This window comes from Pogona vitticeps, chromosome 1 (genome assembly GCF_051106095.1).
Source record: "Pogona vitticeps strain Pit_001003342236 chromosome 1, PviZW2.1, whole genome shotgun sequence".
Lineage (NCBI taxonomy): Eukaryota > Metazoa > Chordata > Lepidosauria > Squamata > Agamidae > Pogona > Pogona vitticeps.
Window position 1 is genome coordinate 82,766,447 of NC_135783.1, and position 23,722 is coordinate 82,790,168.

Here is a 23,722-nt window from a genome sequence, read left to right on the forward strand (position 1 = left end):
ATTACTACACTTTACTTCACTCTTCACTTAGAGTACTTACTACATAGAAAACCCTGGAAAGAGTTGCCATAAGTCAGAACTGACTTGACAGCACTCAGTTATTATTATTGTTTCACAGAATCATAGAAAAGTGAAGTTGGAAGGGGCCTACAAGACCATCAATTCCAACCCCCTGCTCAGTGCAGGAATACAATCAAAGCATATTTGCCAGATGATTATCTGAGTTTTTCTTAAATGCCTCCAGTGTTGGAGCACTCCCCAACTCCTGAGGTCACTGGTTCCACTGTTGTACTGCTCTAACAGTTAGGAAGTTTTTCCTGATATTCAACTGAATTCTGACTTCCTTTAACTTGATCCCATTGTTGTGTGTCCTGCACTCTGGAATGATCGAGAACAAATCTTGCCCCTCCTCTGTGTGACAGCCTTTCAAATATTTGAAAAGTTGTATCACATCACCCCTCAGGCTTCTTTTCTCAAGGCTAAACATGCTCAATTCTTTCAGCCTTTCCTCATAAGGCTTGGTTTCCAGCCCCCTGATCCTCCTTGCCGCTCTCTTTTGAACTTGTTCCAATTTGTTCACATTCTTCTTGAAGTGTGGTGTCCAGAACTGGATGCAATACTCAAGATGAGGCCTAACCAGTGCTGAATAGAGGGGGACTAGCATCTTGCAGGATTTGGAAACTATACTTCTATTAATGAAATCTAAAATAGCAGTTGCCTTTTTTGTAGCCACATCACACTGTTGGCTCATATTTAGCTTGTGATCTACAACAATTCCAAGATCCTTCTCACTCGTAGTTTTTCTCAGCCAGGTACAGTATCCCCCATCTTGTAACTGTGCAACTGTAAGACCAAGAGTGTGTGAGAGAGGCCCCTCACACGGGAGTGCTGTCCCTCCCGCCAACCGCTGAGCAAGAAAGCCAAACCCCACCTGTTCCCCCACCTAGGAAGACAAGACCTCTTGGACCTTAGCCGAGGAGCATAGAGAAAGATTTAAAAGAACTCATGGTCATGGAAAGTAGGACTATCTTGGCTGGCACGGGAGAAAAAGAGCGGGAGGTGGTAGAGGTGGGGTTAGGGGATATAAAAGGTGGGAAGGAATGTTGCCGGCAGGCTGGGAGTGGATTTGGGTTGAAGATCCCTGGACGGGGAAGATAGAAAAACTGTGAGTCCCCAAGGAAGAGGTGGATGCCCGGAGGAGAAGAGAACTCAATCCTAAACCATCATACTGGGGTGAGAAAGAGACAAATGAGTAGCGGAGGAAGTTGAAAGGAAAGAGAGAGGGTGGAAAGAGAATGGCAGAAGAGATTGGAATGGAGGATATGGGAGATGCAACAGAGGAGATTCCTGAAACCCCATGGCACACGGGGGAACCATCCCAGGAGTGTGACTGGGTGGACCTTGGAGAGGAGGACACCATTCCCTTGCTGGAAGGAGAGGAGGGGCTACTATTAAATCCCGATACCCCACCTGAGTGGCCGGGGCCCTGGAATGACAAGGGTGGAAACCCTTTCAAGTTGGAAGAATGGAACCCCCCATCAGACCTGTTGTCAAAGGGGGAGAAGGTTTGGAATACATTTGTGGATACTGGACTCTTGTTAAATAACCCAATAAATGTTACCCCTGTTTCTAAACCAAAGAGATCTGGTGCATTATTTGAGATAGAGAAGGAGCTAACCACTGAACCCTCACAGCAAATGGTTTCTTTTTCCGAGGTACGGTACTTTGCACTTATCCGTGTTGAATTTCATTCTGTTGCTTTTGGCCCAGTGCTCCATCCTATCAAGGTCATTTTGAATTTTGTTTCTGTTTTCTAGGGTATTAGCTATTCCACCCAATTTGGTATCATCTGCAAATTTGACAAGCATTCCCTGCACTCCTTCATCCAAGTAATTAATAAAAATATTGAAGAGCACTGGGCCCAGAACTGAGCCTTGAAGTACCCCACTAGTTACCTCCTCCCAGTCAGAGAAGGCCGCATTAATCATCACCCTATGAGTACAATTCTGTAGCCAATTGTGTATCCACCTGACACTTGATCTATCCAGCGCACACCTAGTTAGCTTGCAAATCAGGATATCATGGGGCACTTTGTCAAAAACCTTGCTGAAGTCAAGATATACTACATCTACAGCATTCCCTCTGTCTATCAGGAAGGTTACCCGATCAAAAAAAAGAGATCAAATTAGTTTGGCAGGATTTGTTCTTGACAAATCCGTGTTGGCTTCTAGTTATTACTGCCTTGTTTTCTGAAGCTATTACACACATTGTAAAAGAAAGCTCAACTTCAACTAATGGAGAACATATGCACCTCTATGTTGCTGAACTGTAATTATTATTCCATACCAGTGGCTATGCAGGTAAGGCCTGATAAGAGTTGTAGTCCAACAACATCTGAAGGGCCATACATTCCTTGCTCTGACTTAACATTTTCACTTCCAGCTGAAGGTCTTGTATGTGTTGTTTTCAGTGTTTCTGTACCCAGGTTCTTGTGATACACTAAGCTATACATGAATGCACAAATAAATAATAGAAACAATCTAACTGGATCTACATAACTGGTATTTTAAACAACCAAACCAATCATTTGCAATGAAAGGTTCCTGTTAAAGTCTGTAATAGCTCACTGCATACTGATGATTTAATGGCCAACAGAAAGAGAACATTGGAATAAAACTGGATGTATCTAAATATGAAACGTTGTTCGTCAGATCCCTTTTAACTACAGGTCAGACCAGCTAAGTAATGCTGTAATTTTCCAGGCAGGGGAACGGGTTTGTCCCAGTATGACTGCTCCTCAGTTTATGACCCTGTACCTTTAATCTCTGGGCATTAAAGTTTCATATTGATGGTGCCATAAACCTGCTATGTGACTAGTAGCAAAATGCAATAAAATTGGTGGCAAATTTATGTTTGGCAGAATATGGCACTCAGATCAGGGGCAGTTTTTTTCAGCTAATGCTGATCTCCTTGTCACAGCAATATCCCCAGTCTTTTGATGGTCTTCTTAAATCTCTTGCTATTGGAAACATTAAATCTATTATTATTAAGTCTACAGAGTGTTCCCAGTTTATTGTCCAGAGCTTACATATACACATAACTCAGCTGAGGCAACGCAAGTGGAATTAGTCCAAAAAAAAACCACTGCACTCAATAGGACTGACAACTACAAATCATGCAGAGCATACAGAAAAGATTCTTGAATCAGTTGAGGTTGTTTCCACATACGCTTTCCCATTATAGCTCAGTGGTTTAGGTCTCTGGCTGTGGAGCCAGAGGTTGGGAGTTTGATTCCCCGCTGGGCCTCCTTGATAGGGGCTGGACTCAATGGTCCACAGGGTCCCTTCCAGCTCTTCAGTTCTAAAACTATTGTGAAGGCAGCTAGAGGTGGTAAGGTTGACTAGGTGTTGGAAGCTGTCATTATTTCTTGCTACTATCCTGTCCAAAAATGGCAGGAGTTTGTCTTTAGCAAGCAGCACCCGTTTTTGAAGTCCCTTCTTCTGAATTAGTAGCCAGCGTTGAATATTTCACTTGAGAATAACAAAAATTAGTCTTCTTCCTTTAAATTCTTTGAAGTTTAAAAGTGCAAGTTTATATTGTTGTGAACTTCCTTAAATCCCAGTTTTAGGAGAAGAATGGGATATAAATCAAATGCTTACCTACTTACATGGTGGTGTGTTTGAAAAACCATTTCAGTGTTCCAACAAGTACAGACTGGTGTCCCATGGTGACAGCTGAAGGATTTTGCAAACCAGTACAAGACTGATGGGAGGGCTGAATGCAGCCACTAGGTCATAGGTTGCACACCCTGCAATCAACCAAGGATTGTGTCCACTCGTCCTCTCATCCCTCTTTCATAGAGCTAGGAATGCGGCTGAATGGTAGAACTGCAGTTTCTCTTTCTTGCATGTTTCTAGAGTGGGATGGCATGAGTAACTGAAAGACTTCTAAAGTCTCTTGTGAGATTACTAAAGTAACAACATTGTGTTCTGTGTCAGTATATCATATATGACATAACTGCAACATTAATTTTTAAAGGTATTTTCCTACTGTATTTGTTCTTTTTTTTAAAAAAAACTGAAATGGCACACAAATCCTAACCATATGTATCTCTTTAAGAGCCAATGTAATCTCCTTGCACTCATATTAATGTACCTCTCTTACTTTTGTGATGTGCTGATATACAGATCAGTGCACCACAGCCTAAACATTTATCTACTAGTTTTAAATGCATTGATTGCAGGCATAAGCAACTAATGGAACTTTGAAACAGCTGGTTCCCCAGCAACTGCAACATAAACAGGAAATGAGTACTGCTTTTCAGAAAAGATAACTGCAACAGAGACAGAAAACTCACACATTATAAACATTACCTTTTGGTACCTCTGCAGTAACCATTTCCAAATAGGTAGCAACAAATAATCCTGTGGCACATTAAAGACTAACCAATTTTATTGTTGCACAAGAATTCATGGATTATAGCTAGTTCACAAAAATATTATGCTTTAATAAATTGATTAGCCTTTAAAGTATCAAAGGATTTTTGCTTGTATTTTTATAGAATTTTGTTGGAGTGGCATGAACATAAAATATGAACATATCAATGTCCAGTTTGTCCAGTTTGTCACAGCTCCAGCTCTGCCTCTCTGCTATATGAGAACATTGCCACTGGGTCTACATACATACCCAGTGTGGCGTAGTGGATAGAGAGAGACGGACTAGGATTCAGGAGACCTGGGCTTAAAGGACCTGGGCTCAGCCATAGAAATTCACTGGGGGTGTGGGACTGGTAAAACCACTCCTCAGATAGCTCACTTACCTTATTAGGATTGCTAATAGCCTCAGCAGGCTATGCTTTCTCAGTTTTAGCATCCATATATACCTGTTTTGCTCAGCAGGCATATAAGGCAACGCCAGCATATAAGGCATGTAAAGCAATGAACGGGTTGTTGTAAGATTGCCTGCTTCTCTCTGTCCTCAGTTTTTTCAGAGTTGAACTACCATGCCTACAGCGAGGCATAATAATGATAGATTCCATTTTACAATTATTGTTAATACAGGCTTTCTATCAGTGGGAGAAGAACATAGACATTCACACAGTCTAGAGATATGGCAACAACACCACTAGAGGACAGATATTGATCCTTCTGGCCAACTCTGAATTTTAGTGCACACTTGTAAGTGACTTGTAAGTATCTGTATGCATAAGGAGCAGGCAATCCCAGATGCAGCCCCTGATTTTTCCGATTAAAGGACTGCAAACAAGAAAGCTGGAGAGACTCCTGTCTGAGACTATAGGGAGACCTTAGTGATTTGTTTACGGATCTTCCTGATGCTATTGGAATGTAACTCCCATTACTCTCACAATCAACTATGCTGACCAGGACAGACATGAGTGGCAGTCCAAATGCATCTGAACTTCTATGACAGAGAAGGGTGCCAATAACTAGAGGATGACCAATGAAGAAGTACAGAGTATTATGGCTGGTGATTCAATTAAACAAATAAATGTAAAATGAATAGGAAAAAGTAGTGAGTGAATAAAAGCTTAAGGAAATAAATGTAAAACATATAAAATGCAGAAAATGAGTATATCTCGGTCAGAAAATGAGATGTATGGATTATTATGGATGAGAACTCAAGGTAAAAATAAATGCGAAAAGAAGTGCAGGAAAGAGAAGGACTTAGTAACTAAGTAAGTTGAGAGACTGGTTTACATGCAACACATAATTGTTTAGTCTCTAGAGCATCTGCGTTGGTCAGGATGACCAAGAAAAAGTCTTGCCTCCAGAAGGAGAAGAATAAGAATGGAAAGGGCTTTTTCAATCACACACATACAAACCCGCCAAGACTCTGGAATGCTCTCACTAAAATTGCTCAGTTTCTGGCCACGTTGCTACCTTTTGAGCATCAGGCTAAGGTTTTTCCATTCACTCAAAGCACTTTGCTGTATGAATCTGTGCAGTGTGGTTTTCTTGTGACTGATTATTTTCCTAATCTGTACTTTATGTACTTTATGCTATTGAAGAAAAGCTTTATGGAAGCCATGGGCTGCAAGAAAGACAAATTAATGGCTTCTTGATCAAATCAAGCCTGAATGAGAAGCTAAAATGATAAACTTGAGGCTGTTGTACTTTAGACTTACCATAAGAAGACAGGACTCAGTGGAAAAGATAATAAGACAAGGCAAAGTCGAAGGCAGTAGGAAAAGAAGACCTAACATGAAATGGATTGACTCAATAAATGAAAACATCAATTTTTGTCTACTGTCAGTGACAGAACATTTTGGAAGTCATTGATTCATAGGGTTGCCATAAATCAGAAGCAACTTGATGGCACCTAACAGCAATTTTGTGTGGTGTCTGTTTTTTTTTATTGGATTTATTTTCTAGTGTTTTCCCATCTTCATCACCAATGTTATTAACTGTGCAATGGCTAGAGAAATCTACTTGATGAAGCATCTGACAAATATAGCAAAAAGGGAAAGGCAGTTACTTCCCTAGGAAGACCCGTGCTTTGCATTCATGTGATTTCCTGCAAGACAGGCAGGGACTGTGGTACTGTTGATCCACGTGGTAGAGCCGGGGCCACTTGCTTGAAGAGAGTGACAAGGCTGAAGTTCATGAGGAGAACTGCTGAAGTTTGTGGAGTGGAGTGGGCGGCAAAGGACTCTGTTCTCCATCAAAGCGCCTTGCAAATGCTGTGGGAAGTTTAGTTGCAGAACTTTGCTTCAGATTTTGCTTCAGATGTCCGCGTAAAACACACGCACGGGAGTCCTCCTTTTTTTAGGGGCCAAGTGTGTGTGTGCCAACAGCTTCCGGAACACGACCTGCCTTTGATCTGTCAGCCGGAGGTTTCTAAAATGAGCGTTTAGAAGGCCCCGCAGGGACCGTGGCGTTCCGGAAACAGTCAAGAGGCACGGCTTTAACATGAGGACCGGATCCTCTCGCCACCGCCCGCCAGGCCAGGGAGACGATGGGGGTTTGGGAACCGCTCTCGGCTAGAACCAAAAAAGAACCGGGGACACTCATTTAAGCGGCGCCTCTACTCACGGGGAGGACCCTGAGCACGAGCGCCCCCTGTGGCCGGTTCCAGCACGGAGCGGCCGCCGAGGGGAAGCCGCCTTGAAGTCGCCGGCCGAGGGTCAGCCCAACGCTGGCTGTGTGTATGACCCGACGAGCGAGAGGAAGCGAGGGACGTCGGGCGGCGGCGAGCCGGGCTTTGAGCGGCGGAGGCGGGGAAGCCGTCCCTCCCGCCTGCCTGCTTGCCTGCGTATCTCTCGCTTTCCGTTTCGGAAGCGCTTCGGGGACGAGGGGTAGGGTGGAGGGGGGTCGCCTGCCCGCAGCCTCCCCCTCTGCGCTGTCCGGCGGGAAGGAAAAGCCCGTCTCCAGAAACGCGCCTCTTTCCTCTCCACAGACAGGACAGCCGGCCGGGAGCCCGGCTGTCGCCGGCCCGGCTACTAAAAAGAGACAAGGGAAGCGGCCTGGGCGGCGGCGGAGGAGGAGCGGGAAGCCCCCCCCCCCCCCCCAAAGACAGCGGCAGCTATGAGCCCGACGCCCTGCCGGCCGCTCTCTGCTCCAGGGCTGGTCTCTTCACGGAGCCCGCCAGTAGGTTACACTGAAGCACTCAAAGTCAAGGGAGGTCGGTCGCCTCCCCCACCCCCCCACGCAAGCGGGTTCAAAGTAAACCCTCGGTCTTAACAGGAGTAGGAATCGGCAGCGTGGTCTTCCCTATAACGAGCCGCCATAAATCTGTCCAGCTTTAAAACAAAACGTGCCTCAAGAGGTCAAAGCACTGCGAACGCACGCAAGGCCCCACTCGCTCGAGTATGGGAGCAAAGCCACACAAGGGGCTTCAGGATCCGTCCCCCACCCCCCACCCCGCCTCGCATATAGTTCCCGCTCCCTTTCCTTCCTCCTCCCCAACAAATGCTCTGTTTTGATTCGAGCCTCCCTGAGCCATCCGGCGGCTGCCGAGGCCGCCTCGGTTTGACAGGCGACCTGCCCTTCCAGTTGCCGCTGCTGGGCGTGTGAGTGAGCGTGTGGGCACGTTGTGTACAGTATATATATAATCAGCCGGAGATTATTTCAGTAGATTTCAGGCTGGTGTTGCAACAACGTGGCTAATGTTGAACTGGAGTCCTCCGCTATGTAAATCGCCTTGGATAGGAGGTTCATTAACTGGGCAGCCCCGCTTCGCGAGTTTATTTCGTTGCCCGCCTCCCTTTAAGCTGCCGGGGGAACGGACAGTCCAAAGAAGGAGACGTTTTGTCGGGGAATTATAACCAACCACGGGATTTAGAAGAACAAAGTGAAGAAAAGGAGAGCTTTTGGCTGTTTTAGTAGGATCTTAAAGGAGGACGAAGAGACAGATCGGGACACACACACACACAGAGAGAACGGTCATGAGAGGGAAAGAAGAAAAGTCTTCGCTGAAAGGTTGGTGGGTTAATCGTTATTTGCAACTGCAGATTTTCTACTGAAGGTTCGCAGCGTTGTGGAGAGAAACTTCTGGCAGAACTTTTCTGACCCCGGGGAGGAAAAGACTGCTTGGAATCTCTGGAGCAGAGACGGTCAGAGTTACCTTCTTTTTGCATCGCTCGGCCAGGTGTGGCAAGGCAAAGATTTGAAAGGCTCCGTTGGGTTTTCTTTGAGGTACCGGCAGAGTTGGTTCAAGAAGGGCAGTCACTCACATTTCGACCGACCCTCAAACGAAGTGGGATGCTTGGGACGTAGCTGCGTGAGGAGGAGCAGGCATGGAAAGAATGCCTGAGGCGGAAGTGGGTTTAAATCCCAAGCGGAGGCAACTCGGTGGAGGTGCTGCGTTGAGTACCACGGATGGTGTGGACGGCAAGGGTTTTTGAAAGCGAGGAGGTTTTCCTCCAAAAAGGATGGAGGCACAGGAGAGGAGCAAATGACTGAATGGCTCCACTGAGGTTGAGAACTTCATGAGAAAGAGCAGAAACTTTGCCAGAGGATGGTAGGCAGGGAACAATCACCCAGGGAAGAGCAAATGGTGTGCCTCTTCTCCAGAACACAAGGTGTTCAATTATGACAAGCTACAATATTTGTAGTATGGTCTCAGTATGGTCTCCAAATTGGCTGGCAGTGCCTGTCCAAAATTTCAGACAAGGGCCTACCACTCAGTAGTCAGTGCGGGCCAGCAGAGAGTGCTGGACTCGGGCGCAGGAGATCTGGGTTGAGCTCCCCACTTAGCTGGGGAGGAAACCACTCCTTGAACATCCCACATACCCCAACAATTCTGTTAAGATTACCCTGATTTAGAAGTGGCTTGACAGCATAAAACAATATGTACAGTACTGGAGGATTTAACCTGAGATCTTCTGAGTGCAAAGATTGGGCTCCCTCTCCATAGAACTGTCCGCATGCCAACATCAGTGAGTTCTCCTGCTCTCTCTTGTGGTCTACCCACCACACTCTGTGGCAGAGATGGGTAAAACAAGGGAATGAAGAGTGCCCTTTACTTCCCTTCCCTTCCATTAGATGAAGCAGGAGAAACCTAGGCAAAGGCCACCAGTCAGTGGTAGAGCACGCCGTCTGAAGCCAGAGAGTCCCAAGATTCAGCCCATGGGCATTTTCCAGCTCATGAGATCAAGTTGCACAACAGCTGAGGGGGAAGGCATCCACCTGAGCGCCCTTGCCCTGCTTCCAGTTAGGCTGTTGGCCAAGCAATTGCCCTGGAAGATGAAGAGAAATGGCTTTTCCATTTGCAGTCCTCCCATGTTTTCCTGCCAGTTTTATTACTGATTATTGGTTTTGTTTTATTTTTTACTAGCAGAAGCCTGTTATGGAGGGATGGTTGTTATGATTGTACTGACAGCAATGTAGTGACCGAAGTCCTGGACTAGGATTTGAAAGATAAGTGTTCAAGCACCTGCTGAACTGTATACCAGTTTGGGGAATGTGCCCCCAACTCTGACAACAATCTGCTTTTCCCATCCACGTCACTCAGTTGATGTGGGGATGTAAATGAGGGAGGTAGAGGGTCATGTAGACCACTGGTTCTTAACCTTGGGTTACTCAGGATTTTTGGACTGCAACTCCCAGAAGCCTTCACCACCAACTGTTCTGGCTGGGGTTTCTGGGAGTTGCAGTTCAAAAACATCCGAGTAACAAAGGTTAAGAACCAGTGATGTAGACCACCCTGAGCTGACCAGTTGGAGAGCACGGTACATATTTCACACATAAAGAGTAAGAAGCCGTGGGGCCTTGCAAAGGAGAGGAGGGACCCTTGTGGATCTCTAAATATTGTGGGGCTGGAGTTCCCCTGAGCCCCAGCCTGCCTTGCTAACATAGAGTGGCAGCTGGTGGGGGCTGTAATGCATATGCATCTGGAGGGCCCTCCCTTGCCTACCCTTCTTAAAAGGCGTCATGGCCAGGGGCTATGAAGAGGTGGCCTCATTAAGTTCCTTTCAGCCCATGTAACAAAGACAAAACACAGGGCGCCTTGGGGTACTTTTAAGACGACCTGATGGCTCTTAAAGGTGTCATTTTTTTTTTCTTGGCGGTTTTGTTTCGGTTTAAATGTGGCACGAAGAGGCACTCTTTAAGCCATTGCCTGAGCCGCACTCGAGTGAATGGACGAAGGCACCGAGGATGCCTTGGCGGCTTTCCGAAGGTTAAATGTATGATAGGCGAGGAGGAGGGGCGAAAGCCGTGGCCGGGCATGCGCATTGGGGAAGAGCCGGTGCCGGCGCCCTCGCACGCTGCCACCAATGTGCTTTCCGGGAGATTTTTACAAGCCGCCTGCCGAGGGAAATACTGTACGGCGGGGGAAGGGAAAGGGCAGGAGAGGAGGGGCTACGTCATGGACACCCGCGGAGGCGCCGAGCGATTCGGAAACGTCTTGATTTCAGGGTCGATTCCCTTGTGGGATGATGGCCAATCGTTTGTTTACGATGGGGGAGTGTTTGGGACGTTCAGTGAAGCGGAGCTAGGCGAAGCGAAGACGTGGGTTTCCCCCGCCCCCCCCCATTCCTAGCTTCTCCAAAAGAATTATTTTCGGTGGGTAGGCTTTTCTCCAGCTGCCCCCCCCCAATCGGATTAGCCGCCAAAGGACAACTCAGCGGTTTAGGAATCTGGTTGGGAGTTCGATTCCCCGCTGTGTCTCCTTGACAAGGGCCGGACTGGATGATCCATAGGGTCCCTTCCAGCTCTTGCAGTTCTAAGATGATTATCGATTCAGGGTTTTTTATTGGGTTGTTTTTTTTTTTGCATTGGCATAGCACGGCTATGCAATAATAATCCTAGCTTTGATTCCCCTTCCAATTCTTGCTGTAGGTTCAGGGCTGTTGTGCAGAGCACCGTCCTGTTGCGAAGCCATCGCGCCGGCTGTCAGCGTTGGCGCGTCGGGCGATCAGTTGGGAAAACGCTTTCGCGCGCGCCCACGCACATGCACGAGCCAGAAGAAATAATAACTTGGGAAAGTCTCAGGAAACGGTTTTGGGCTGAGTTTTGGGTGGGGAGGGAACAGTTTAGTGAATGAACAGTCCGGAGCCTTGCAAAGGCTCCCTGCAATTGGCTGTGTGCTGAGTTATTGAGGCGCTGATAGAGAATGTATCCCTTTAGGCCAGTGCTTGCCAACCTCGGGTATTCCAGGTGTTCTGCAATCCCCAGATGTCTTCACCACCAGCTGTGCTGGCCGAGATTTCTGGGAGCTGCAATCTAAGAACACCTGGATTACCCAAGGTTGGGAACCATTGCTTTAGGCCACTCTGCTGGAGCAGAAGCCCAGTTAAATTCAGTGGAACTTCCTCCCGTGGCTTTGGGGGTGCACTTGTACGCCTGTCCTGTTCATTTCATAGGACGATATAGGAACACAGGTTGTCGTTTGCAGTAGAAAAATGCAAAACGGGATAACGGAGACATGATTACTCCCCCTGTAACCACATAGACTCAGCACACGGGGAGACAGTTGTGTATCATCAGACTACTCGTTTAACTAAATCAGTGTAATAAAAAGTGATGTAACCTCTGGAATAGAAGCTCGCTCTCCTCTTCTGTCCCTCCCCCAAAAGCTGCAGGGACGGTATGTACCGGAGGCTGGGGTTATTGAATCCACTTTTTTTCAGTAGAGGAGTGGAATGTAACGAGTTTGGAATGTGCCCAGCCAGGAACAATAAGGCCTCAAGGCCAGGCAGCGCCCCCCCCCCCCGCTCTCGGATATAATAACCTGGAATGTGGTGCCTCGGCCCCAGCATCGCCTCCTCGACCCGAGCACGCACTTCGCTCTCAGCATCTAATCCTGGCATGGCCTGCCACCTGCTTTCCAGGGCACCAGGAGGCGGTGTCCGGGACAACTCCATTCATCAACAAACCCCACGTGTTCCGCAACGGGGCTGCGGCGAAAGCGAGGCATGAAGTGGGCAGACTGGTGTGCCTCACCGGCTGTGCAAACAGGGCAGACTGAGTCAACTTTCTCCCCCTCCCCCGCTCCCGTGTCCGTTTCTTTTGCAAACATGGAGATTTCCATTGCTTCTTTTCATGTCATTTTGCAACCCCTTTCTCACCCTTTAAAAAAAAAGGGGGGGGAGAATGGTGCCCACTTTTGTCCCCTGGCTTAAGGAGGCACTCGGAGGATCTCCCGGCTCCGCCAAGCCCTGCCTAGGCCTGACCGATCGCCGTGGAGTCGGGGGTGGGGGTGGGCAGAGGTGGAAAGCTTTGGGAAAGCCGGCCGGGGGGACAGGAAGCCTTGAGTTCCTCTCTGAGTCACTCCCTGCGCTGCCTTGGAAAGGCCATTTCTGAGGATCCTTCACGCCGGGCGAGCGCGGGGACTTTCACTCCTGCTGAGCGAAAGAAAATATCTAGCGGAGGCCGAGTGAGCGATCCTTCTTGGTCCGGATCGCTCTCTTTCTTCATAGGTCAGGCCAAACAAGCCAAACTGGCATCATCAGGGCGTCGGGCACCGGGAAGGAACTGCTGAGGCTGCAGGAGAGGGGCTGTCGATCCTGTCTGGGACTTTGGTGAGAGGATCTCTTGGATGTAAGGCAACTGGGGGTCCTTTTCTCGCTTCTTCGTCCTCCCTCCTTGCCTTACTCCTCCTTTGAACTGGGCCTGCTTGGGTGCCTGACGCCACGCAGGCAAGGGAGCTTCTGCTCCTCGGGATGGGACTCTTGAGGTCTCCCCGCTCGGAGTGGCGGCGGCTGGACCTCCCTCTCCGCCCCCGGACGCGCCCCTCGGTGGAGACGGAGCCCTTTGAAGCGGCCTGTTTGGCAGCCTCGAGGGGGTGCCGGAGCCGGCGCAGCCCGCGGACAGCTGCGCTCCTCTGGGACGCTGGCGGCTCGCTGGCAAATAATCAATCCCAGATGATCCCCCGCGAAGCGCGCTGACTCCAGCGGTTGCTGTTTCCCTGTCTGGACCCCTATTTCCTTTGACGTGGTTTCTGAAAGGAAAAGTGGGGTGAGGAACGGCGCCGGTCTGTTCTGAGGCTGCGGGTGTTGGAGAAGTTACTTTTTCCGCTGCAATTTTTGGACTCCTTCAAGCCAGCATGGGAACTGTAGTGCTAAAAAGTAACTTTTTCCGACCTCTGATTCTGAGCAGGCCCGTTGATTTCAAGGGAGCGAAGATATTTCGATGGGGAAAATGTTTCTCTGCATGATCTATGACTATGGGTACAACTTCGGCTCGAATTTGTGACTGTTGACTTACTCCGTTCCCGTTCGAGTGCGGTTTATTCCTAGGTCGTTGCATAGGGGCGACGGCGGTAGTGATTTGTGAACTAATCTCGGGGAGAAGGCCTCCAGATTCAATGTGAGAAGGGCAGGGAGCAAGTCTTAGCCTCAAAACTCAAATGTAGGGGGGTGGGAAGGAGAGGAGAAGATGAGCTGAGATCATTGCCTGATTCCTAAAAGACTTTAAATTTATCCTCAATGACACTTCCGGTGGTTTCTGCCCTTGAAAAACAGGTGTCAGGGCTAAGTTATGCCTATGCAGAAATTCACTAGGCATCTATCAATGATTAGTGCATTTATTTGTATCATATGTAGGCTGCCATTCTCCCGGTGACGGGGCGCAAGGAGGCTCACAATGTTAAAAGACTGTATTAAAAGCACAGTAAATTACAGATTAAGAAGCAATTAAACATGCAGTAATTAAAAATTCATTCATTAACAGAAAAAGTTTGAAACAAAAAAGAAACATGGGGGGGGGAACAGCCATAGTAGAGTATAAATAGAAACTCTTTATGTTCATGGGTTGTAGATGGGAGATCAACAGATGCTGGAGCGGCTGGTAGTGGTGGCAATGAGGGAAGGTTTATCATTGCCCTCACACGAGATGCTGCTTGTAATTGTGCCCGAGGCCTCCGCTGGAGAAACAGTGTCGGGATGTCGCAAAAGCGTTTTTATGAGGGTCCTTGTGGCACAAACTGTTCCCTGAATAAGGAACAGCTTTGGTGCAATAATTTCGGATTCACAGATAACAGTATCTAAAAAGAGGGTAATTCCTAGGAAACAATAAAGGATCGTAGGATTCTGGAGTTGAGAAATGCGGAGGGCACTGCTGGCCTGAGTATTGCTTAGGAGAGCAAAATGACCCGTAGCAACCTTCAGACGCACGTCCCTGCTGTCAGACTACAACTCCCATCACCCCTGGCCTCGCCGGCTGGGCCTGATGGGCGTTGTCGTCCAAAAGGCGTGGAAGATTCAACCCCCCCCCCCCCCAGTCCTATGGTGAGGGCAGGAAGCATCTGAAGGGCCGGAGGCAACGTCCTTCCTGGGCAGCGCCGTCCTGGCGTCGCGGAGGTGGCCAAGCGGCGCTTCGGAAGAAGCAAAAGCCCCCCCCCCGCGCCTCTTTGGATTCCCCAGGAGGCCTTTGCCGGTGGTTTCTCCGGGAGCGTGTGTGTGTGTGTGGGGGGGGAGGTTAGAAAGAGAGACTGGAGCGGAAAGGGGTCGCCCCCACCGCGGCCGCAACTTGCCTCGCGTCCTTGTGAAATCAGCGCAAAAAAAAAAGGCGGTGTGTTGGGGGGGGGGAGAGGAGGAAAGAGCATCCGCCCGCCCGCCTTCCTCCTCCAGCCGGGCTTGCGCAACTCCTTCTAACGCCAAAGGAGAGAGAGGCGGGGGGGGGGGGCTCCGGGAAGCGCCGGGCGGGCCGGCAGCCGCGCAGGGCCGGGCCGGGCGCCAGGGCCGGCTCTGTCTCGCGGCGCCTCCGGGCGCCTGGAGCGGCGGGCGAGAGGCTTCCTCATTGTTTCCCCGCGGGCTCCTCCCCTTCGCCTCCTTCCGCCCCGCCCTCGCCCGGCCCCTATAAAGCCCTCCGGCGAGCGGCGGCGAGCTAGACTCCAGCTCCGCGGGCAGGCGAGTGGGTGCTTCTGGTGGTTCTTGGCTGCGCCCTTCGCTCTTTAGCGCCTTGCATCCCTCAGCCGTTGGGGGAAGAGGTCATTTAGGGAGAGAAACTAGCTGGGTTCTCTGGCTTCTTGGCACGTTTGCTCCGCGTTGCGATGACGGTCAAAGCTCAGGCTTCAGGAAGCGCCCTGACCTATTCCAAGATGCGAGGGATGGTGGCGATACTTATTGGTGAGTGAGAATAAATAAGAGGGGAAAACGGGGAGCGAACCCCGCAGAGATCCTGTCCTGTTTCGGCTTTGTAGGATTGCGATAGGGTTCTTCCTTCTAGGGAATTATGATGACAATACCTGGGGAGGCATTTGTAATTAGGTGGTTTGCTTTTCTGTTATTTGCAGCGTTCATGAAACAGAGAAGAATGGGGCTGAACGACTTCATCCAAAAAATAGCCACCAACTCCTATGCATGCAAACAGTAAGTGAATACCGTGGAGGGTTCCCCTCACTTCTTCTTCTTCTTTTTTTTTTTGGAAGTTTACTGAAACTTGTGGTAACATTTCTGAAACTTAAAAAGATAAGAGTAGGCAATGATGCACCACTTAAGTAGGATGGATGCAGTTCAGATGTGGTTTTAAAATCGAAATAAAATGCCTATCAGGCAGAGGACAGACTAGATGGCTACCTCTTCTAAAATTATTACTAACCTAAAGAGGCTTGCTCTGAAGAAAGTCTTGAGTTCCCTGGGACTCACTTGGCTTGCAACTTTTAGGATCTTAAAATTATGCATAGATGTTATGATAAGGATGCATGAGTTATTAAAGTTACTGTCTTCTATATCTGAATCCAAGATTGGGAACAAGACTCTTTGAACTCAGTGGGATTTACTTTTGAGTAGTCCTAGCATTGCCCTGTAAATTGTCTACATGCCCTTCCATCAGAGATGATGGAAGTGAAATTTTCTGAGAGTTTAAAACAATAGTGTTCTGAAGTAGCTTGCATGGAGCTAGGTTACAATATTGGCTGGTGAAAAGTAAACTGGAGAATGGCACCTAGTCTAGATTTCCCGATTCATCAACCTTATCTGTAGTCTCTAACCTTTAATTACAGAGAAAGCTTTGCTCAGAAAAGGTCCTGTTTTAGTTATGAAACCTAATAAGCTGTTCCAATTGCTTTGAGTGCTTGCTAATTTGAAACTTTTGAAAAATCAAATACACTAGTGTTACTTTGCCCCCTAGTGGAGAGATATTTTTGTCCTCTGTGCAGTGTGCTAATTACTTCACCTATTAATCCCTGCAGCCCAGAAGTTCAATCTATTTTGAAGATCTCTCAGCCTCAAGAGCCTGAACTTATGAATGCCAATCCTTCACCTCCTGTAAGTAGCCTCTATTGTCTGGAGTCTTTTTAAAGAAGAGTTTAACCCGTCAGCAATAGAAATGTGTTTTAAAATAGCCTTCTATCCATTAGCAGCTTGGCATTTGTACTCCTGTAGCACAGAACAAATTAGAGTTATGCAACTTGGCAAGGAGTATTTCAGGATAAATATCCAGCACAGCTGTTTAGAGGAAATGAAAATGTTACTTCTCTGTTACATTTAGAACAGGAAGTGTGGCAGACTCTTTGTTATTATTGTTGAAGAGGGGTTTTTTTGTTTCATGAATTTGAAGAAATAATTTAATGTATGCTGTGTTAGTTGAAGTCTCGCCAATTGAATTTTTTAAAAAAACCCAAAGATGCTTAGGAGTAAATGAAAAATAGTAATGTTGCTTGCGGGTGATTTAGTTACAACTATTAAGAATTCTTTTCTTCTTGTTTGTTCACTGCAGCCCAGTCCATCCCAGCAGATTAATCTTGGCCCATCATCTAACCCACATGCCAAGCCATCAGATTTCCATTTCCTGAAGGTTATTGGGAAAGGCAGTTTTGGAAAAGTAAGTTGTGCCTGCAAATGGCCCTTCTGCTTGTTACCTGGAGTAGGTCACATTGAATATTAGGAACATCAAAAACTTCCTGGTACTCAGTCAGAGCTTTGATCAAGCTAGGTCAGTATTATCTACCTTAGCTAGCACTGACTGGGGGGTGGGTGTTCCAGGCAAGCGTTTTCTTGCTTCCCTTGTAGATGGAACCTGGGATCTTCTCCATGTAAGGCATGTGTTCTGCCATGGAATTACAGACCCAGATGGATTCAAAAGTGTATAGTCTAGCATTGAACAACAAGCCACTTGGAGTGACAGCATCAAAGTAGAAGAGTCAAATAACAGCTGGTCTTGGGGGACGGGTTTTGGAAAACAGGGATTTGTTTACAAAATACATAGAGGTGAATTTCTTTGGATGTCAGGGGTTAAAACTGTGGGAAGACTACACTGTCCAGTTCTGTGCTTTAGGGTAATCTTATTTAATAATGGAGTTGTTAACATAGTTCATTGTTGCCAGCCCAACAAATTGTACAGACTCATGTCACATAAAATACCTTGTTGCTTGCAGTTGTGATATGTTTCATTCCCACTATAGTTAATCACTGGATTATTTGGTTTTTTTCAGGTTCTTCTTGCAAGGCACAAGGCAGATGAACAATTCTATGCAGTTAAAGTTCTCCAGAAGAAAGCGATCTTGAAGAAGAAGGAGGTAAGTACTGAATGATAACCCTTTCGAAGACACTCTGATTAAGAGAATAATGAGAACTATTATGCAGTGGCTATATTACTGGGTGCTAATGAGTGACTCTCTCCTTCCTCAACTCCTCAGGAGAAACACATAATGTCAGAACGCAATGTCCTACTGAAAAATGTGAAGCACCCTTTCCTGGTGGGACTCCACTTTTCTTTCCAGACGGCTGACAAACTGTACTTCGTCCTAGACTACATTAATGGTGGAGAGGTGAGCAAAAACAAAAGCCCACAGAATTACAAAGGGGGAAGGGAATTTTGGAGCTGTGGGGCCCTTTTCTTAAAAAGCATATATGTAAGTCCTAGTATATGTGTAAAGCAGCACTGTGTTGTTTCTGGAAGGGAGTTCTGGGAAGGAGTTGCTGGATTCAGTGATAATCCTTGGTTTCCAACCTCTTCTAGCAGGAAATAGCCAGAGGGTTAGGAGGCCATTTCCGTCAATTATTCCCTAGCTATATATGTTGTGCTAAACCAGAAACATTGTTTGAAGGGCTTTAAGGTTGCTAACAGATCCGCCCTCCTCTGTCTCTTGCAGTTGTTCTACCATCTCCAGAGGGAACGTTGCTTCCTGGAACCAAGAGCTCGTTTTTATGCTGCTGAAATTGCCAGTGCACTGGGCTACCTGCACTCTCTGAATATAGTTTATCGGTAAGTGGGGTTTAATGTTCATTCATTTGTCCTGATCTTTTTGTACAGATGTGGCTCCACTGTGTAATAAAAGTGCTAATTAAAGGGAACTTTCTTGAGTTTGCTATGATGTTAGCGGTGAGGGCTGGGGTCAGTCTAGTACACTGGTTCTTAACCTTGGGTTACTCAGGAGTTTTGGACTGCAACTCCCAGAAGCCTTCACCACCAACTGTGCTGGCTGGGGTTTCTGGGAGTTGCAGTTCAAAAACATCCGAGTAACAAAGGTTAAGAACCACTGGTCTAGTACATAACCTGGAAGTGAAACCTTCCTCAGAATTATCTGTTGGTACCCATTAGTGGTCTACTCCCTTCCCCGTGGACTGAATTCTACTGGAAGGTGACCTTTAACAAAACATTGGCCGTCTCCCACTAAGGCAGCCTGTTACAGCTAGAAGCTCCTTAAAACAACTTTTATTTCGCATAAAAGTGTTATAGAGTGTAGTTGACTTTGGTGAACTGTTATTTAGAATGGAAGTAAGTGCTGAAGCAGCCTGACTGACCTTAATGTTTCCATTTTTTCTTCCATAGGGACTTGAAGCCAGAGAACATTTTGCTTGATTCTCAGGGCCACATTGTCTTGACTGACTTTGGGCTCTGCAAAGAAAACATAGAGCCCAACGGCACAACTTCCACGTTCTGTGGCACTCCTGAGGTAGGTATCAGTTCTGCTTTATCCAGATGACCCATCATGCATATGCCCTTTGTGCATGACAGTTTCCTAGACAGGACAGAACGGCATTTTGTGCTGAGTAGGTGAAGTGGACAGATTTCGATGGCTGTACCCTGTTAACACAGGGCAAAAAAAGAAAGATTTACAAACGATTGGCTTGAAAAATAGTGAATCAGAATGCTATTATAGAAAGTCTGAGAGAAATCAGCTCCCAGGTTAAACACACTGGTCAAAGCCCAGTTGCTAGTTCCAGCTAGAGCAGATGCATTGAATCAGTTGTGGAACGGTAAATCAGTGTTTGCCTAAACCTCATTCATTCAGTGGATCTGCTTGCATTGGGACTAAGCAATGGACTTGGACCACTGTGTTTTCAGAATTGTTAATCTGGTTCCTCAGGCCTCATGTACAGACCCCAGTCATCTAACAGAGGCTAAAGATTGTGGACCAGAGCTTAGACTGAGTCTTGCTGTGCCGTTCAATTTCATTTTTAATCTAATGTTCCTGCTCTTCTCCTTTTCTTTATCAGTACCTTGCCCCTGAAGTCCTTCACAAGCAACCGTACGACCGGACTGTGGACTGGTGGTGCCTTGGAGCAGTTTTATATGAGATGCTTTATGGACTGGTAAGTAGAGTTCAAAAAGGACTACATATATAGGCACATCTGCAGGGTTTTTCTGTATATTAGATCTACTAGCACAGGAGATGGCTAAATCTTGGTTCCATGGAAGTTGGCATTCATTGGTTTCAGTGGATCTGTGCCCTTGAGGCCATTGCATTCAGCAGGCATACAGCTGGCCTTTGTGGCTTGAGATATAACAAATTCATGTAGGCACATGGCAAAAAAGGGAGAGGTAGTATATGCCTCCTTTGGGGAAATGGTTACAGCTTGTGAAGATTATGTTTTGGAACAGTATTTCCAGAGATTCTGGGAGTGGTCATCCAAAAAAATTGTGTCTCTAATAGTAGCTACCCTCATGTACCCTGCAGTTCTACATATGAGTCAGGAAGGGAGTTATGATTTTGGCATATGATTATGGCAGCCCAAAAGGTGTGTTCCGGTAATAAATATTTCTCTACTTTCTTTCCTTCTCCGCAGCCCCCTTTTTACAGCAGAAACACGGCAGAAATGTACGACAACATCTTGAACAAGCCTCTGCAGCTGAAGCCAAATATTACAAACTCTGCTAGACACCTTTTGGAGGGCCTTTTGCAAAAGGACAGAACCAAGAGACTGGGTGCAAAGGAAGACTTTGTAAGTCCAACCTTGGGACCTCGGGGGGAGGAGGAGGGGGGGCATTTCGGAAGTTGGCGAGACTACGCCCGTCGTCTTCAATTACTCTTGTCTAAATTGATCCAATTTCCTTTTCCTGCACAGATGGAGATTAAGAATCACATCTTCTTCTCTCCAATTAACTGGGATGATCTCATTAATAAGAAGATTACACCCCCTTTTAACCCAAATGTGGTAAGTATCTCTTTCTAATAATAGGATGGGCAAGGAATGGCGTCCTTTTCTATTTATATTGGGGGAGCTAGTAGAAGTCAAAACCTAAAGATAAAAATAGCAAGAAGGGGTGTGTGTGTTTGTGTTTTTAAGTGTATTTAAAAGCAGTGTGGCCTTGAAGAAACAGGTGGCAGATTTTCCATCAGGCATGGGAAGGAGGCCTGCAAACCCACAGCTTGGTTTGCTTTCCCATGTACAGCTTTTGCAGCTAGCTGTGCTCTGTGTAAGCTTGGGGGCAAGGGAGGAGAATCTTTAACATTTGATCTCGCAACAAATCTTAAAGGTGGGATACAATTGTTCTCTACTGGAGAACACTCGTGCTTCGAAGTCCCCCTGTGACTAGTTGAACTCGACTAGACATGTTGTAGTCTAAAGCTGCAGTGTACTTGGGCCCAGTTTTACCCTGTTAAGGCCAGTAGTGCCTCAGGCAGCAGTCCTCCTATGTCATATGTGTATTTACTCAGAGGTCTCCTTGTATTCTTTGGACCTTTCTTTCTACTACAGTGGTTCCCAACTGGATGTTCTTCCAGAAGTCCTTGCTAGCCTTGCCTGTGGTCAGAGCTTTGGGGAACTGTAGTCCAAGAACCTTTGGGGCCTCAAATTTAGGAATTTCTGCATTTGTAAATTTATTTAGGATTGCGATCCTTGAGTTCAAAGCAAACATTCATGAAATTGAAGCAGTAGTTGTTTGTTATCCATACCCTTTAGCTATCTGCTATTCATTGCACGTGGCTTTTGAATAGTTGGGGGATATGCAACAGAGATGCCTGTAAGATTCATTGCCCTTAACACATTCCCTCTGTGCATAGTGCTTTTAAAGGAGATGGTGAACGTGTTTTCCTCAGTTTTTGAATTGGTGCTCCACTCATTGATAGCCAATGTCGTCAGCAGTAGAGGGCAGTGAGCTTTGTAGTACAGTGTCTGCATGGTCACAGGTTGCCTTACTGTGCTTGGACCTTCTGGCCTTTGTGTGAAACCAATTCGGAGCTAGTGCGGTGAGAAAGTGCATGAGAATTGTTTTGAGTTTTGTTTGTTATAGCCTGAAGTGATGGGACTTTTCTGAAGGGAACAGGTCTCAGGGCAGCATGATGGTGCACATTCTTCTCAGTCCACCACTGACCGCAGCAACCTCTCTCTTTGTTTTCTCAGAGCGGCCCCAACGACCTGCGACATTTTGACCCCGAGTTTACGGAGGAGCCAGTCCCAAACTCCATAGGCCAGACTTCTGACAGCATCCTCATCACCGCCAGCGTCAAAGAAGCTGCGGAAGCTTTCCTGGGCTTCTCTTATGCTCCTCCCATGGATTCTTTCTTGTGAATCTCTAATAATGATTTCTATCACTTATTCTTTTTTAAAATGACCTTCCGGTGGCCTTCTGGTCAAGCTGCCTGTTGTCTGGTCATCTTGAAAAGATTATATTTTGCACGTCTTCCCACTGTGTGGCAACTTATGCAGCCTTAATTTCAACTCTACTGCTGACATTTGCCGGAAGCGTTTCCTCCCCCCCCTTCTTTGTGGTTCTTGTTGCTGTTGTTTGTTTTTGGAAGAGCACACTTAACTCCTTTGAACTTGCAAACATTTCACTTCCGGTTGGTTCTTCCCGCTCACCAAAGTGGTGCTATCTCTCCTTTGGAAGTTACGAAGAAGGAAAAAACAAAAAAAGCAACGGCTGCCATAAACTGCTGTAGATTGTAAGCGTATGAACAAACTGCTACGTGTATTATTATTTGGAGTGAATGTTCTGAAAAGCCTAGCTTGGAGATCTTGCTGGATGTGATGAGGATTTTATGAGAATGTGCCTTTTTTCCCCTTGATAAGATCTTGCAAGCTCCAAAGCTTTTCCTGTCACAGAGCTTCTTGATTCACACGTGTGTGTGTGTGTGTATATATATATATATCTGTATGTGTGAGTGGGGGGTTGCTATGTAGGCTGTGGTATGCACAACTTGCAAAAGGACTTAGAAGTGCAAGTGCAACACTTGCAGGACATTACAATGTGGGGCATTGTTTGTTCCTTCCATATTTGGAAGACAATAAATTAATGAACTGTATATATTTTTTAATTTGTAATATATATATATACATAAATATATGTATATATATTTATGTAAACCAACAACATACTGTACAGTTAACATCTGAAACTCTAGGGACGGGCTTCAGTGACTTGTACCCTGAATGCTTGAAGAAAGCATTGCTGCTATGGAAATATTTAAAATATTTCTATTTTTAAGAAAGGGTTTCTACGGACCAAAATGCCCCAGCTGAGGTTTGTCAAAGCTGTTGATTTAGTTCATTATTTTTTGTTTGTTTGTCATCTGTAAAACAGGGCATTATTTATGGTTTCTAAAGAAAAATAATAATGTTTGCATTCCTGGTTGTATGTATTTGTAAAAAAGACCTGTACAGTTGGTTGCAATGCTAGATGTATATCTAAAAGGACAAAGAAAAAAACCTTTTAAAGGCTTATAATGTATATCATCCTTGAAATGTACTTAACATGGTTATATGTACCATTTTTGTGACCAAACCTATTGGTTTGCAATAAAATCTTTGACAATATTTCTATAAATGCTGTTTGTTTTTCCTTCACTAATTACAGTTGTGTCCTGTTATTTTTCTCCAGTTAGCTCAACACGACTCTTCTCCACTATACCCTCACAACAACATCCATGTCCATGACAATGGCTAGAAATCTGGCTGAGAGCCACGTAAAGATAGAATCCCCGTTTGTGGATCCCTTCATGAAACTGTCTGAGGCCTGCTCTTGTCTTCTAGTTTAGCTGTAGGCCTAAATGTAGTGTCACATGGCTGCTGTAGCACTGCCAGCAGAACAAAGCATTCCTGGCCCCCTTTCAGCATTAGCCAGTTTCCAGAGGCTTTCTCACACACCACCAGCAG

The 23,722-nt window shown here is 46.5% G+C and overlaps 1 protein-coding gene across 5 annotated transcripts in view; it reads left to right on the plus strand.

The window, feature by feature from the left end:
- SGK1 (serum/glucocorticoid regulated kinase 1) overlaps positions 1–23,393 on the plus strand; it is a 92,614-nt gene extending 69,221 nt beyond the window's left edge. Inside the window, exons 1-12 of one of the 5 annotated variants that reach the window (XM_020779745.3) lie at positions 8,011–8,438; positions 15,697–15,772; positions 16,594–16,669; positions 17,121–17,225; positions 17,836–17,919; positions 18,040–18,171; positions 18,496–18,608; positions 19,176–19,299; positions 19,844–19,939; positions 20,414–20,569; positions 20,693–20,782; positions 21,971–23,393. In XM_020779745.3, coding sequence (XP_020635404.1) covers positions 8,405–8,438; positions 15,697–15,772; positions 16,594–16,669; positions 17,121–17,225; positions 17,836–17,919; positions 18,040–18,171; positions 18,496–18,608; positions 19,176–19,299; positions 19,844–19,939; positions 20,414–20,569; positions 20,693–20,782; positions 21,971–22,138 — 1,254 coding nt within the window. In that variant the 5' untranslated portion in view covers positions 8,011–8,404 and the 3' untranslated portion in view covers positions 22,139–23,393. Of the gene's footprint in view, positions 1–8,010; positions 8,439–12,829; positions 13,002–15,289; positions 15,530–15,696; positions 15,773–16,593; positions 16,670–17,120; positions 17,226–17,835; positions 17,920–18,039; positions 18,172–18,495; positions 18,609–19,175; positions 19,300–19,843; positions 19,940–20,413; positions 20,570–20,692; positions 20,783–21,970 lie in introns of those variants that run through there. The other 4 variants (XM_020779755.3, XM_020779764.3, XM_020779736.3 and 1 more) reach the window with 4 other exon arrangements.
- The last annotated feature ends 329 nt before the right edge of the window (positions 23,394–23,722 follow it).